Source organism: Stegostoma tigrinum, chromosome 5 (assembly GCF_030684315.1).
Source record: "Stegostoma tigrinum isolate sSteTig4 chromosome 5, sSteTig4.hap1, whole genome shotgun sequence".
NCBI lineage: Eukaryota > Metazoa > Chordata > Chondrichthyes > Orectolobiformes > Stegostomatidae > Stegostoma > Stegostoma tigrinum.
This window is the reverse complement of record NC_081358.1, coordinates 41,065,735-41,083,441: the sequence shown is the minus strand read 5'-3', so window position 1 is coordinate 41,083,441 and position 17,707 is coordinate 41,065,735. Positions and strand designations below refer to the sequence as shown.

At 39.7% G+C, this 17,707-nt stretch overlaps 1 protein-coding gene across 4 annotated transcripts in view; it reads left to right on the top strand.

Moving 5' to 3' along the window:
• LOC125451420 (myelin basic protein) overlaps positions 1-17,707 on the top strand; it is a 184,502-nt gene that overhangs the window by 138,343 nt on the left and 28,452 nt on the right. For 3 of the 4 annotated variants that reach the window (XM_048528475.1, XM_048528472.1, XM_048528474.2), the window contains exon 4: positions 2,021-2,484. In XM_048528475.1, the coding sequence (XP_048384432.1) occupies positions 2,021-2,484 (464 nt within the window). The remainder of the gene's footprint in view (positions 1-2,020; positions 2,485-17,707) is intronic. The other variant, XM_048528473.1, reaches the window with a different exon arrangement.

Sequence of the window (17,707 nt, the reverse complement as noted above, 5' to 3'; positions counted from 1 at the left end):
CTCCACGCTGCCAAGAATCCTATCCTTAATCCTGTACTCAGCTTTCAAATTCGACCTTCCAAAATGCATCACCTCGCATTTATCCAGGTTGAACTCCATCTGCCACCTCTCAGCCCATCTCTGCATCCTGTCAATGTCCCGCTGCAGCCTACAACAGCCCTCTACACTGTCAACGACACCTCTGACCTTTGTGTCGTCTGCAAACTTGCTGACCCATCCTTCAATTCCCTCGTCCAAGTCATTAATAAAAATTACAAACAGTAGAGGCCCAAGGACAGAGCCCTGTGGAACTCCACTCACCACTGACTTCCAGGCAGAATATTTTCCTTCTACTACCACTCGCTGTCTTCTGTTGGCCAGCCAATTCTGTATCCCATTCCTCCTGACCTTCTGAATGAGCCTTCCATGGGGAACCTTATCAAATGCCTTACTGAAGTCCATATACACCAAATCCACAGCTCGACCCTCATCAACTTTTCTAGTCACATCCTCAAAAAACTCGATAAGGTTTGTAAGGCATGACCTACCCCTCACAAAGCCGTGTTGACTGTATTTGATCAAGCCATGCTCTTCCAGATGGTCATAAATCTTATCCCTCAGAATCCTTTCTAACACCTTGCAGACGACAGACGTGAGACTTACCGGTCTATAATTGCCGGGGATTTCCCTATTTCCTTTCTTGAAGAGAGGAATTACATTTGCCTCTCTCCAGCCCTCAGGTACGACTCCAGTGGAGAGCGAGGATGCAAAGATCTTCGCAAGTGGCGAAGCAGTTGCATTTCTCGCTTCCCAAAGCAGCCGAGGACAAATCTGATCCGGGCCTGGCGACTTGTCAATCTTAATGTTTGACAAAATTTTCAGCACATCAGCTTCGTCTATCTCTATCCATTCCAGCATGCACACCTGCTCTTCAAAGGTTTCATTCACTACAAAGTTCGTTTCTTTCATAAAGACAGAAGCAAAAAACTCATTTAGGGCTTCCCCTACCTCCTCAGGCTCCACACACAAGTTCCCTATGCTATCCCTGATCAGCCCTACTCTTTCTTTGACCATTCTCTTATTCCTCACGTAAGTGTAAAATGCCTTTGTGTTTTCCCGGATTCCTTCTGCCAAGCCTTTCTCGTGCCCCCTCCTGGCTCTCCTCAGACCATTTTTGAGCTCCTTCCTTGCCTGCATGTAATCCTCTCTAGCTGAACTTGATCCTAGCTTCCTCCACCTTATGTAAGCTACCTTCTTCCTTTTCACTAGAAGCTCCACCGCTCTCGTCATCCAAGGTTCCTTAAGCTTACCCCTTCTTGCCTGTCTCAGAGGGACATATTTACTCATCACTCCCAACAACTGTTCCTTAAACCGTCTCCACATGTCTATAGTTCCCTTACCATGGAACAACTACTCCCAGTCCATGCTTCCTAACTCATGTCTAATCGCATCATAACCTTCCAACTTTATATATGTAATACTTTTTGTTGGATTTATGCAGATTTTGAACCTGCTTGAGAAATAGTTTGCAGATGTGATGAAAGATTCCTAAGTCGTGATGTAAAAAAAAAAGCTAGGTAATTTTTTTCAGTCAAAGTGCTTTAGAGTTCTGTTCAATCACTGACACCGAACGTTCACCATGCTATGACACCAAAACCCCCTTTTGTTCCTTACTCAATAACAGTATTCAGCCAAACAAAGAATAACTGTTAAAACATATTTAGTATGCCAATGGCTTGATGTTTTGATACTGTATGGAACTGTGAATAGTATGTGTACTCTTCTGTCTCAATTTGCATGTGATAATTATATCAAAAAATTGTGTTCATATTCTGCCTAGTTCTGATTTTTAAATGTAAATATGTGATTGAAAGGAATTGACACATTCACCTAACAGAAAGGTAACTGCTGTAAAAGTTAAAGTTTGACTTGCTTCTGTGTGATTGAATTGATGGTGACCAAAGACAAATAATGTCCTTGTGAAATGAAGCATTATTCTCTGATGTATCTTGCATTCATTGCTGGTGCTTGTTATTTTCAGCAGAGGCAGATGTTAATCAGAACAATGGATCCTCCTCAAAGCAGAAGAAGATGGTAGCGCCAGGCTCCAAGAGTGTAGAGGACCCAAAGAATGCTTGGAAGTCGCCCAGCACAGCTGAGCCAGCTGGACGCCCACACTTGGTCCGCCTCTTTTCTCGTGACGCGCCAGGACGTGAGGACAACACCTTCAAAGACCGCCCATCTGAATCCGAAGACCTTCAAGCCATCCAAGAGGATAGCTCAGTTCCTGTGACGAGCTCAGATTTGATGGAAGTGCAGAAACTGTCCTCACAATCATCAGCTAAGAAGGGACAAGTAGCAAAACAAATGGCATCCGCAAGTGCCTCAGACCATGCTAAGCAAGCTGGAGGAGCCCACTCAAGGCAAAGAGACTCGGGTATACTCGACCAGCTGGGAAAGTTTTTTGGGCAAGAAGGTTCCAGGAAAGTACCTGAGAAGGGCAAGGTGAGCTCTGAGGCATAAAGGACTGAACAGAAGCTTAAAACCTTCAGAAGAGGGTTCTCCAAACTGTTTCAGTATCAGCAAGAGTTGAAATGGCCCATTATAAATGTTGACAGTCGTTTTCTGTTTTATTTCTTTTAAATAGTTTGTTAATAATGAAGAACTCCTTGATTTTGTTTCTAAGAAAGGTGTTGTATTAGAATATTGGTAAACTTATTAGGCTTGTGCATTATGTTCCTCAATTCAATTATTGTAAAAGGACTGTGCATGTTTTAAGATGTAAATATTCCAGAGGAAAGGAGCATAACATGGGATGAAAAGTGAGCGCTGTCTCTAAACTTTTTAAGAAGCTCACAGCTTCCGGACTAACTAAATCATAAAATATGACACAACTTTCTAAATTACTAATGCATCTTTCACTGTTGAGCAGTAAGAAGAGACACATCTCTGATTTTGATTGGTTCTTTGAATTGGTGGCAGTGAATCTGCCCGATTACCAATGGATTATTCGATCACTAGTGTAGATCATCAAGTGTGAATTGGATTACTAATGTCTGAAGCAGATGGGATCTTGAAGTTCCTAACTTTGGAGCATGAACAGTGTATCTTCTCTGTTGGGGCACCATCAGGAGTTTGATCAGAAATTTACTCAAATATAGTGGTCAGTTCAGACTTTGTCCTTTCCATGAACATTGGTCACTTTTTTTCAAAAAATGTCTTGCATTTTAAGATTCTGTAGTAGTCACTATCCTTTAACACCACCTATCTCTGCATTAATTGGAATCATATTTTTAATCTAACCATTTTTTCACATTGTCCTTCAAAAATTGCAGAGATTTGACTATTTAATTCACAACCTGTTGTCCTTTTCTGTTGGACTGTACACTGTCAGTTCATATTTTTGTTGGTTGCCTGCGATTATACCTCATTAATAATGTTGAATTGAAACAAACGAATATCTGTCAAAGCTTCACTGGCTTAGATTGACCCTTGCAGCTTTGTGCAATCTTTGAATGTTGATGTCAGCCTCTTTGTAAATAAATCTTGACACAGATAGCAAGAGTCCAAACATATGTGAAGATGGAGTGTAGCAGTCTTTGTCATGTGTGATATTTCCTACATGAATTAACAACTTTTGGTACAGCTGAAATTGTAATTACTTTTGCCAGTGATTGTTGATTTCTTATTGCTCAGAAATATACGGATTTATTAGTAAAATATCCTATAGTTTTAAAATGACAACTCTTCAGAACTCTGCAAAGCAAACAAAAATGTCACATTTGCTGCATAGAACAGAATTATAAATGCACTGTAACTTGCAGAATCCAAGCTGTTCACCCTAATGGGGTGAAACTGCATTTCTTTTTCATAAGAAACCTGATTATTTTCATTTCTGTACAATTTACAAGTTACTTGTTCTTGGAGTACTCCAAATCATGTTTGTCTCTGATTACAGCTTGTAAATAAGTGAACTTACAGATTTGTCTGGAAGCTGTTGGCCTCAGTCAGTCACAATGATTGAAATGTGTTGTCGTGCGTTAATAGTTTATCCCAGAAACGGATTGCAGCACTAGTTGTATATGGTACAGCTTTTAGTGAAGTAGGAGTTGCAACAGGTATCTCACCAGTTCAACAGCAATGTGAAATTCTCTCGATTTTATTCCATAATAGAAAATCAAAGATGCTAAAATTTGAATATATTATTTGGTAGGAAGTGAAAACTTGTTCTGAACCTTATCTATAACATAGAACAAATTGATTTAGCAGTAAGATTAAATTTAAAGCATTCAGCTATAGATTTAAAAAAGCAATTGCCTGATCCATTAGTTCTGAAGCATATTTGCTGACAAGGCATTTTATGAACTATTCTTCAGAGAGTGAAGTGTAGAAGACATTCTGGTGTCAAAGAACACTGTGCAGTCGTGGAAATGTTTTTAAGACTTAAGATTTGCCTTGTACTTTTTTCGTAGCTTAAACTAGCTAAAGCATTCCATATTGAACTCAATGTCAGTTTCCATTCAGTGCACTTGTTGCTGATATCATATTAGGTCTCTGCTTTCCCCTTCTGCTTGTTAATGTTTCTGTCTCAAAAGCTTGTGTCGTCCCTATTTACCAACCCACTGCAGCAATTAGCAGCAACAGTTAGACACTTGCTCTTTGTGTAAACCCGACCCTGACATTAAACCTGATTGCATTTGAATTTGCAGAGAAACAGCTTCTTTGACAAGAACAAAAGTGGTTGTGTGGAAATGAACGCCCACGTACCCTGAGCAATGACCTATTGAATTTTTCTCTTGCTCACACATTCAAACTGTTCAAGCATGCTTCCAATAAATTTAAATACGTTTTGTCGACAAGGTGCTGCAAATGGATGCCACTTTGTTCCGTAGTGATGGTAGCATTGAGTACTTGGGAATATTGTAACTATTGTAGAATATATGAGTAGGATGGCTGACCAGGAATTAGCCAGGAAATACCCTTCTGCTAGCCGTAGATACAAGCATGTCTTTATCTCCTGTGTCTTGTGCAGTATAGTCTGAGTCCATGGTCCTCTCTGTATTCAGTACATTGAAACGTGTTACAAAGCCACGAAATTCATAACTTAACTATTTTCAAAGACTTTTCAAAGTAAATGTATGTTTTGATTTCAATTGCAAATGCCTTCAAATGCATTTGCATAGAATGTACAGGATTAATCAAATTAAATATTTTCCCAAGGGGTTAACAGGATCTTGGATATAGTGGCTATCAGTATTACATTTCTGGCCTGGTATATCTGGATTAAAGGAAAACTTTTTGTGATTTTTGATCAGAGATTTATGTTGGGACATTTCCCACCAGAATCTTGTTGCACTCTCCCTAAAGCCAAATGACAGTAAAGCCAGTGGTATCAGATTTCCCTTAAGACAGGGTGGCTGTCTGAACCCCAGCAACCACATCGCTCTTCACTTAGGATTGAGTGCAGGTATTGTATCGTCTGGTCTCTCCAGCCTGCTTTGAACCCATCTGTTATTCCGGACTATCTCTGCAAACTATTTCTCGGCCTTTTGACCTGTACGTGATTGGCTGGGCAGTTGGTCTGTGATGAAGACTGACACCAACAGTCTGGGCTCAAATCCTGCACCAGCTGAAGTCACCACAAAGGCCCCACCTTTTCAACCTCTCCTCCTCCCCTGACTGTCCAGTTGAACTCATCAACATTTGTCTCCTGTCTCTCTAATCAGAGAGCAGGCTATGGTCCTCTGGGACTGTGGTGACTTGCACTGACTTCCATTTCTCTCTCCTTACGTTCACACCCCACCCCACACCCTCTGTTTTTCAATCAACCTTGCCTGCTACTGACTGCTCCCTGTCACTCAACCTTACATTCACCATTGCAGAATGATTATACTGCAAAAATAACACATTGGTTATAAGAAGTCACACACTGTTGTGAACTGTTATAATTTGGTATAAAAACAGTCTGCCTATTACCACTGGCTGCGATGCCACTCTTTCTTGCTCATTTCAACTACTTTGCCTGTCCCTACCTATAGCTTCTTTACTCGGTCACTGTGGTCTTTCTCTGTTTATCTGCAATGTCAGTTTTTAAATGTGTTTGTTGCTATCAACTTCTTTGCTCACAAGAATTTGCTTTTCTTCTGAGCGCATTCAGAGCTGTGTCTGAATGAAAGATCAGTGTCATACCTTTTCTTGCCAGTTTTTGCTCAGTGGACATAAAAATCTCAATTTATTGCTTCAAGGAGTGGAACTGACTGGTTTGGTTTGCTTTAGGAGAGCTAAGAGAGAACGAGGCAGAAATATTACCATTCCTTTACAAAACAGATGTCCTGTGTTGAGCCACTCATAATTTTGATTTACCCGTGTCCCAGAGACATTACACCTTTATTTTGAGGTCAGGGAAACTGATGATGAAAACTAAGAGAAAATAAAAATGTCTATTAATTAAAGATCACCAAATGTGTTTGTCATCTTTCTAATATGTATTACTTGAAACACTCAGAAAACCAAAGATGTGCTATTGACCTAAAGTTCAGTTAAAGATTTTTTTTAAAAGAAGCCATAATACTGATTAAATTTTTCAAAACTCCAAAATGAACAGCATAAAACAAGGCTTTATATCAATCTAGCCATTGTGTGTTGACTATTACAGGGTTTTATTTCGAGAAATTCAACAGATGATCTTTTATCTTTGTTGCCTGTGTGTCCAATGATCTATTCAGTTTTATTATCCTTAGTTTATACTTAAACCAAAGCCATTTGTAAATACCTTCACCACAGTATTATAGCACAAAGCATAAACCTAGCAAGATCTTGTTTTCAAGACTAATAAGATTGTGATTGAGAGAGATGTGGAATGCCAATGTTTGTGGGGATGAAATTGATTTGCCTTCAATATTTAGGAGGAAGACTTTTTTTCCACAAAGTTGTTTTCCTTTCTGTAACTAACATCCAGGCATTCGTGTCAAGAGTGGAAATGTGCAGAAATCTTACTTTTTTAGGCTTTTGTTAAGGCCACTAGTTTGGTTGCAAACATTTGCAGTGAGCAGAAGCAAGTTCATTCTATCCTTCTCGAACCTCCGCCATTTTCTTCTCCTTCAAAAAAAAAGGACTGTTGAGATTACTGTTTGGTGTTGCAGAAACAGTGTCTGCAATATCACATCATTCAAAGAAGCTAGTGTATCATTAATCAGCTCAAACTCTCAGGCTTGCAATCTGAATTAATAATCTTGTGTGGTTTCTACTGTAATGCTATTTTGTTTGTTTTGCATTTTCTTTTGCTCAATAAAAAGAATGGTATGCTCTGGACATTTTTTTAAGATGTGTCATATCAAAGATATTTTTGTTATAGTATTTTTGTTTTGCTGAAAATTAACGGTACGGTCAAGCAGATAATGTCCTGTTGGTTAATTATGTAACTGAATTAAACCTTTTACATTATGACTGTGACTTCAATGTTGTCCAAACCTGCATCTTTTAATTATGTGTAAATGGCTATTAATTGCTGCCATTTAGGATTATATGTTAAACTCAACATGAATCTGACTATTTGAGTGGTGTATATGAGAGTGAGTGTGTATGTGTAATAATATCTAACCGCTGTCTGGTTTTCTGTAATTTTCTGCATACTGTACCATGACGCAAGGGAAACTGATGTCCTTCCTCCCTTTTGAATTAAGTGACCGTAGATTTTGTACACACAGCTACTATGAATTCTCATCAGAGTTCAAAAACATCACTGGCTTGTGCAAATCGATTGGGGGGGGAAAAAGATCTATCAAGGGAGTTCACCTAGTATCCAACCCAATATTTATCCCATGACCAACATTATCAAATGTAGGTGGTCTAGTTGTTTATCTCATTGCCGTCTGTGAGACCTTGCATGTTCAAATTGGTTGTTGTGTTTGCCTACAATTTAACAGTGACAACGTATCAAAACTATTTCCTTGGCTGCAAAGTACTTTGAGAATCTGTGACGTTGTGATAAGTGCTCTCGAATTTTATGCTGCTAAGTTTTCTTTCCCCTTGAGGACAAACATGGTTTTTGCTTGAACTAATGGTTTCTTAATTATCAACATTCTTTTTCTTTGTGATCTCATAATATGGGTACAGCAGTATGATAAAGAGTAATATCCTTTGGCAGTGCGGAGGAAAATGTTCTGGTCAATTTAAGAATCACAATCAACATGTCCATTAGGAATGCACAAGATTGCAATAAAGGAAGCCAATCCATTTTAAAAGATGATGAGGGTGATTATAGAGGTAAGCTGGTGGTTAGAGGAAATACGTAGCGATGAAGAAGTAGCTAGATACAAAAGGGGCAGTGATCTTTCATTTAGAAAGAGTGAAGACGTTTTAAAGTTACTTGCAGGGGCCATTTTGACATGAGTTATTAGACACATTTTAAGTGTGAGTGCTGCTCCAAATTACATTTTGCATCATATCTGTTTCCTGCAGATTGACATTCGCATCCATGTTATACTGTCTATAATAAAATTTCTTACTTCTATCAAAGAGTGGACAATATTGACAAGGCCACTTTTAATTGCAGTTCCCTTGTCCTGACAAAATGGTGGGTTAGCTATGTACCACCACGTGACAGGCATCACTGCTACAACAACTGATTTATGTAGCGCCTTCTTAATGTAGGTTCACGCAAACAGATTCGATCAAAAATTGAAACTAGCCAAAGGTCATTAGGGTGGGGCACACTTAAGCAGGGTCTTGGAGGAGGAGAAATGGTTGGAGAGGTTTGGAGGAGAAATGGCAGATTTTAGGATCCAGGCAGCAGTGTGAAGATTAGTGATGTAGTGTGGGATTGGCCTGACTTGAAGGTGCCAGGATATTGATGAGCCATAGTTGGATTTTTCTGACAATGCATCAACTTTCTTTGTTAATTTTATTGGTGTCAGCATACTGATGATCAAGTTTGATCTCTGTTTGCCATGGTGAAATTTGCAGTTTAGAAGCAGGGACTGCTGCAATTGCAATTTCAAGCTACCTGCATCCCATAAGTGTGGTCACTTCTCAAGTAAGCCTGGGTGGTGACTCGTATTAGGCTGTTCACTCATTATTCTTGCAACATTATCTTCCTGATGCCAGCTACCTAAGATCAGTGCAATTTGTCTAATTGGTCACTCACAGTTGACATCGGCGATTTTGAGCTTTGGAGTGAAAAACTCAGGTTTCTAAATCTGTAGATGACCCCAAGCTGTGCGGAGGGGGAGGAAGTGTGATGTAGCGCCGGGAGGTTATTTTCAGATTGTCAACACTGAGGAAAATCATAACAAATTGTAGGAGGACATTACAAAACATACAGAGTGGCAAAATTTGGTAAATGAAGGTCAACAGCAAAAAATTTGAGATAATACATTTCCGTAGGAGTAACGAGTCACGTGACGTGGAGAGAGTGAGAATCGGAGAGGTCGAGAAACCAAAGGATTCAAGTACAAATACACCCCACTGAAAGTTGTGCCCCAGGCTCAGAAATAATCTTTATTAAATGTAATGTGTTTGCAATATTTATACCTTTTGTGCTCAGATAGTTGATGACCAGTACAAGTTCTTGGCGGGATGCTCACCTGCACTATACCAGTAGGAGTTAACCTCGGCTTACGCACCAGGTGGTGTAAGAATGAGCTATATTCCTAAAGAAGGAACCAGCATTTCACTTGGTCAGTCCTGTTTCATCTGAACTGGAAGGCAAGCAGTTTAAAGCAACTGCGCTTTAGTTGTAAAAAGAACATTCAACAATGATTCCATCTCTTTACAGTTGTACCGTAATCCACGTTAAATAACTCAATTTTTTGTATGTTAGTTGGCCCCACTATGATACCTCCCACAAGCCTGCCATAAAGCAACACTAATACCTTCAACAGATAGACTGACTTTCCCCAGAAGAGAAAGGAAGACCGTGGGAATTTTAGAAATTAGGAAAAGGATGTATATGTCAAATCTGTACCTGACAAATGTGTACTTTATGGCTGCCTGAAGTTTATGACCTGTCTGAGGCTGTTTATCTAAAGTAATGAAAGAAAGACTTCCATTTATAACCACAAAGAGGCCCTGTGAAGAAGTTTATCACTTGTACAATGAGGGAAGATCTCACAAACAGCAATGCAGTCCTGGTCAGAGCATTTAAATGTTGCTAGCAGGTATTAATATTTTTTAAAAAATCATAAAATAATAACCAGTTAATGTTTCAGGTTTAAGACTGTATTCACTAACAACCGATTGTTTTTGAGTTATTTATATTGAATATTCCATAAAGAAAAGGTCTGAATACACTTTCTGCAGATTGTGACTTTTTTGGTTACTATTGTTATGGTAGAACTGCTTCTGAAGTGAGTTATACATGACAGTAGCATTGCATTAATCTTCATTGACTACAAAATATAATGCCTTGTATTGTTTTACCAATTACTAAACAATATTTGCTTAAAGACTGACTAGAATAAACCGAAGATGTGATTATATTAATAATTTATTTTAGCAGATATTTTCCTGCAGTGTACTAATGGTGAGACTCTCTCCTTTCAAGAACCAAAGGCAGGCAGAATGGAAACCTTTAGAAGCTTTGAAGATTTTTTTTTCCCTGCAGTATCAGTTAATGTGAACTTATCTCTCTCTAAGCTCTGCTGTAGATTCTCTATTTGTTGCTTTTCAATGCCTTGCCTAATCCATCGTCTAATCACTCTGTTTTTAAAACAAACCAATTGCTGTCCTGATGGGAAATTTTAGTTTTGAAGTAAAAATTACAGCAGCTGCATATGTAATATCTTTTCAAATCATGAAAGACTTCCATTGAATTTATGGGGAAAAACTGTTTTGCACTTAGAGGAAGATAATAAAACAAAGACTTTGGCAAAAGAGCCATGAAAAAGATGGCAATTACTTTGATGCAGCAAGTTATGATGATCTGGCTGAAAGTATGATGGAAACCAATTCAAAGAAAACTGGGCAACTACTTAAAAGGGAAATGTAAGCAGTGGGCTGTAGGGGAGTGTGACTAATCAGATGGCACTTTCAGAAATTGGCTACACGGCCTCTGCCTTTTGAAAGACTTAGTCTTTCATCCATCAGTTCTGGTGACTGTTTGTACCATGACGTTTACATAGAATCTCTTTTATTGACACAAAGCTACAAATCAGAGAACACTGGCAAACTTAGGTCCCAACACTAATTGATTGTACAGTATAATATATTCCACAATTTCTAATCATGGACTATTATAATTGTTCTATTTAAAAGACATTTGGGTCACTGCAGCCCTTACTTGTGCTTAATTCTTCAAGCATGATAAATCCCGAAGAGCAATAAATGTAAGGTAATTGTCGGATATACTTAATAGTCGAAAAGAAAACATAATGCTACATGTATAGTTATTTTATGATCAAAGATATTTATAAGAGGATTCTAAAGGATAGAATATTTCCACATTTAACTTTTGATTTTGAAATAAGTATTCAATATCCTCCAAATTTTCTCTCTCGATGTTAATCCTGAAATTTCACGGTGAGAAAGTTTTTGCTTTATACCTTTTTTAACATCATCACTAGTTTAGCTGATAAACCTTTGTCTGTAAGAGGGTCTGTTCACAAACAATACATGCTGTGAATAGTGTCTGCTTAATAGAATCTCAATTGGATGCATTGAACAATTGTTATTCATTTGGCAAGCTTGTATTTAACATTATCTTCCTCTCTGTTCCTGAAAATGAATAAAATTTGCATGATTTGCTTCATAGATAATTCTAGATGTGTAATGTTTTTTAGATGGTGAAAATAAGATCTCACAAATAATTTATAGGGCTCAGAGTTCAGAAGAATGAAAACAACAGATTTCTCTATTGTTTTAAAATTAAGCCCCAGTATTTACCCAGTTTCACTTGATGTCTGATTTCAAACAGATGTGACTTCAAACATTTTGTGATCCAGAAGACATCGCCAAAGCATTATTGAGGGGTTAAAAATAACAAAAACAGAAGTTGCTGGAAAAAGCTCAGCAGGTTTGGCAGCATATGTGAAGAAAAAATCAGAATTAACGTTTCGGGTGGGTGACCCTTCCTTAGAACTACTTCTTCAGAATGGCACTATAGAAGGGTGTTGAGTCACACAAACTAATTCATCAGTTATATTTGTGGGAAAGATTTCTTTCTTCTGATGAACAGGTAAGTCTTTCAGTTTGTGTTGATGAGACTTGAGATCTTAATGCAGATCTTGGTCACATTGATGAAGTGGTTCTGACTTTCAGTCTGATCACTTGTGTTTTATTGATTGTTTGTTTGTTTTTTTGTTTCTCTCCACTTCTAAGTCTAAACATTCCCTGCCTCTCTTTTGTAATTACATTTCTCAAACCAGGAAGTAGTTAAATACATCCCTACTGCAGGATTCTGCAACTAATGTTTGCTGTCTGTTAAAAAGTTGTAGAAGCAAGGATTATGGAATTTAGGCATATGGGTAGAGTTAAGCCAAAGATTAGTCATGGTCTAACTAAATGGTGGAACTCACTTGACCAGCTGAATCACCTCCTTTTGTTCCTGTAATAGATTTGTGATGGTCCACAAGTGAATCACTGCACAATTTCCCTCAGTTCTGCTCTTCTGCAGCTAGAATTAGAAATCATTACCAGCAAACTACATTGGCCAAGAGTTTCCAGGAATTAAAGAATAATCTCTTGGAAATTTACAGAAGGAGCTTTAGGAGGCTTCACCTTTCTCCTCCACCCACCAGTTGCCTAGGTTGGGATGACATTTACCTAATGGAAGAGTGGGTATTCTACTGCCAAGCACTTCAGTCTCTGGTGGGAAGGTTACACAGGGCCTTCCCATCTCAACAGTGATTGAGTTTCTCTTTTAAGTGTGTAATTGATCTCCACATCAGGATATCATTTCTGTTTGTATTTACTCAGTCAGGAGCTCTGATCTTGAAATTTCTACCCCAGTCTTGAATTCCAATTCTGTCAGGTCTTCAACAGAAGTGACATGGGATTCTTGTCAGGATCCTTTCATCCCACTGTTAATTGTAAAGATAGCGGAGAGGGATTAGGATAGATGGTTGACTGGGTTCAGTGATTGTGGCAAGGATGTCATATGATAAAACTGCAGGAACATGGCCAACTGAAGTTGGTAACCTTCATTCAACTTCAATCTATCACTTTTGTGCAACCTATTGACAGATAGCCCTATTGCCTATGGCCAGGTAGTCTTAAATTTGCATACCTAAATTACAGTTTGGAGAGGCACGTGGATCAAGTGTGGAAATATGAATTATATCAGTCATGATAGGTTAGAGTCGTACCTTATATAAGAAGGCGGCTATGGTTGTTGGATGTCCATCATCTCAGCTCCATGAAATCCTGCAGGAGTTCCTCAGGGCAGTATCCTCAGCCCAACTGTCTTTGGCTGCTTCATCAATGATCTTCCCTCCATCATAAGGTCAAAAGTAGGGATGTTCGCTGATAACTGCACAATATTCAGCACTATTCATGGCTCCCCGATACTGAAACAGTCCAAAAGCCAAAAAAACGCCTAGCCTTGAACTGATAAATGACAGGTAACATTTGGATCTGACAATTGCTAGGTAATGACCACATCTGATGAGAGAATCTAACTGTTATCCCTTGATGCTCAAGAGCATCATTGCTGACTCACCTACTATTAACATGCTGTTAGTTACCATTGACCAGAAACTGAACTGGACTGGCCATATGAACACAGTGGCTGCAAGAGCAGGAACTCTGCAGTGACTAATGTACCTTCTGACTCACCAAAGCCTATCCACCATGTACAAGGCACATGTCAAGAGTGTGATGGGATACTGCCCACTTGCCTCTATTAGTGCAGTTTCAAAAATGCTTTGCTTGACATCATTCAGAGCGAAGCGGCCTGCTTGATTGGCATCAGATCCACAAATATTCACTTCCTCCAACATCGATGTTCAATGGCAGCAGTATGTACTATCTATAAACTGCACTGGATAAATTCACACACGCTCTTTGGACGGTGAGCTTAAAACTTACAATCAATTCCCATCAAGGACAAGGGTAGCAGATACATGGGAACATCACCACCTGCAGGTCCCTCTCCAAACCAATCATCATCCTGCCTTAAAACTATATCACTGTTCCTTCACTGCAGGATTCCATTGAATGGTAATGCCATTCAACAGTAATGCCATTAAACATCAAGGGACAACAGTTAGATTGTCTTGTTGGAAATGGTCATTACCTCGCAGTTGTCTGATCCGAATGTTACTTGTTACTTATCAGCTCACATTCCTTCACTGTGTCTGGATCAAAATCTTGGTGTGCTGTCCCTAATAGCATTGTATGTATTCCTGCACCAAATGGGCTGCAGTGACTTAAGAAGGGAGCTCACTATAACACCACCTCCAGCGCCACTAAGTGTGTGAGTATTAACTGCTGAGCCAGCCAGTGAAGCCTAAATCCCATGAATGAACTTCAAAAATTCTTAAATGTTACATTTTTAAGGAGTTAGGATGGCAGTGGGGATAGAACATTGACCAAAATTTTTGGTCATAAAAATAATATGACCTTGCAGCTAAATGTTTTCATTCTTTGAGGAATATGTAGACTGTCACGACTGTATAATTTTGCATGAAATTATCCAGCTGATTATGTTGTACAATGGTAAAGCACTTAAACAGCAATTTTAAAATGCTTTTTGTTTTGATGCTAATTTGTATTTTAGGTAACTTTTTTGTAGCAATGGCCTGATGTAATTGGGCTTAAAATAGAATTAGAAATCATCAACAATTGAGGCATTATCATTTGTAATTCATGAATTTTGAAATACATTATCAAAGATTCCTTTGTTCATTTGAGAGCAGGGTTCTTAGTAATGGTAAAAATCCAGTGTCATTTCAACTTTAAGCAAGTGCAGAAAAATGGTCCTGTTCTCCTCCCTCGTACCTCAAAAAACATTGATTGCCTCATTCTAAGAGATAGCAGGAACCGCAGATGCTGGAGTCAGACATAATACGGAATGGATCTGGAGGAACTCAACAGGCCAGGCAGCATCAGAGGAGCAGGAAAGGTGATCTTTCGGGTCGGGACCCTTAGTCAGAAATTGGGAGGGGGAAGGGAGCTGAGTAATAAATAGAGAGAGGATGTTGGGGCTGGAGAAGATACTTGAGATGGTGATAGGTGAGTGCATGTACGGAGTGGTGGGGTTGGTCAGTGCAATGGGTGAGTGGATATGTGGGAGAGAAGATAGACAGGTTTTGATTTTATTTATGACTGACACATGTCAAGATACAGTGAAAATATTGTCTTATGTGCGTGACAGGCAGATTGTATAAGTGCAACAGGGTAACAGAAGAGAGTGCAGGATACAATGTTACAGCTGCCAAGAGGGTGCAGAGAGAGTTCAGCATTAACATTAAAGAAGTTTGTTCAAAAGTCTGATAAAGTGAGAGAAAAGAACTATTCATGAATTTGTTTTGTATGTGTATACAAACTTTTATATCTTCTGCCCAATGGAAGAGTGTTTAACCGGGCGGGACGGGTCTTTGATTTTGTTGGTTTCTTTCCTGAGGCATTGGGAAGTATAGATGAAGTCAATGGACAGGAGGCTAGTTTGTGAGATGGACTTGGCAGTGTTCACATCTCATGTAGTTTCTTTCTTGGGAAGAGCAGTTGCCATACCATGCTGTGATGCATCCCAGATAGAATGCTTTCTATAGTGCATCTATAAAAAATTGTAGGTATCTTTGTGGACATGCTGAATTCCCTTAGCCTCCTGTGGTGGTAGAGGCATTATTGTGCCGCCTTAACCATAGCGCCAACATGGGTAGACCAGGACAGATTGTTGGTGATCAGCACTCCCAGGAACTTGACACTCTCAACCATCTCCACCTCAGCATCATTGATGCAGACAGGGACGTGCCCTTCCTTAAGTCAATGGCCAGCTCCTTTGTTTTGCTGCCATTGATGGAGAAAGTTTTTGTTTTTACACCGCACTGTTAAGCACCTTATCTCCTTCCTGTATTCCATATCGTTGTTTGAGATCCAACCTATGACGGTGGTGTTGTCAGTGAACCTGTAAGTGGAGTTGGTGCAGAATTTGACCACACAGTTGTGTGTTGAGTAAGAATATATCAGGAGGCTGAGTATGCCGTCTTGCAGGCACTGGTGTTGAGGGTTACCATGGAGGAGGTGTTGTCACCTATCCTTACTCAGCTCTGACAGTCAGGAATTTGAGAATCCAGTTACAGAGGAGGGAGTGGGGTCCTAGGCCTAGAGTTTGGAGATGTTTGTTTGGAATTATGATGTTGAAAGTGGAGCTGTAGTCAATAAGTATGAGCCTGACATACATACCCTTGTTGTTCAGATGTGCCAGGGAGATGGCATCTGCCATGGACCTGTTGCACTGGTAGGCAAAGCACAAGGGATCAAGAGAGTCTGGAAAGCTAGAGTTGATGTGAGCCATGGCCGACGTCTCAAAGCACTTCATAATTAAGGATGTCAGAACTACCGGGTGGTAGCCATTGAGGAACGCTGCATGAGTTTTCATTGACACTGGAATGATGGTGCTCTTCTTGAAACAGGTGGGGACTTCAGATCGTGGTAAGGAGAGATCGAAAATGCCTGTGAATACTCCTATCGGCTGGTCTGCGCAGGATCTGAGTGCCCAGCAGGAGTTTCCATCCGGGCCAGTTGTTTTCTAAGGGTTCATTCTTAAGAAGGCTAATCTAATGTGTGCAGTGGGTGAGTGAGAGTACAGGCTCATCCAAGACTGACGGGACAGGTAACATTGTTTCACTGCCCTTCTGTTCAAAGCGAGCACAGAATACACTGAGCTTATTGGGCAGGGATGTACTGTTGCTCACAATGCTGTTTTTTGTTTGCTTTGAGGCCCAGTATGTCGTGTTAGCCTTGTCACAAATGATGGTTGTCCATGTGGTTAGTGTGTTCTCAAGCTAAGTTTGGTATTGCCTTTTGGCATTCCTGATGGCCTTGCAAAGATTGTACCTAAATTTCCTGTCAAGGTCAGGGATCCTGATTCGAACACCTCCGATCTGGACTTCATCACCCAGTTCATCCATGGTTTCCAGTTGGGGAATGTTTGGATTAACTTATTCAGCATACAGTCATCTATGCACTTCCTAATGAAGTCTGTAACATTAATGACATACTTAAGTAGGTTGGCCATGAGTTCTTGAATAGGGACAAGCCCACCAACTCTAAGCAGCACTTCGGTTTCCTCAGACCAACACTGCACTGTTTTCGGTACTGAGTCCTCAAACTTCAATTCTGCTTGTAAGCCGGGAGGAGGAGCACAGTGTTGTTGAGTCTGATTTTCCACAACATGTTTGGGTATGCAGCAGTAGGTATCTTTGGTTATGTAGCAATGGTCAAGGACGTCTGTACTTCCTGGTGAGACAGGACATTTTGGGAGCACATTGAGGTTGGCCCTGGGTGAAGTCACTCACTACGATGAATAATATGGTTCCATAGCATGACTGTTGTCATGGTGTTTTTCATATTATCTTTTGAATAGGCTGTTAAACCAAAATCCAGTCTGTCCTCTCGGATGGACATTAAATATGTCTCAGTTTTATTTGGCAGGCACGTTGTTGCTGGAGTCCTGGCCACCACTTGCCATTCAACATAACTGAAATTGATTGCTTGATCATAATGCCATTGTTTTTTGTGGGAGTTTGCAGTGTGCAAATTCCCTAACAAACTTATGGCATTATAAGTG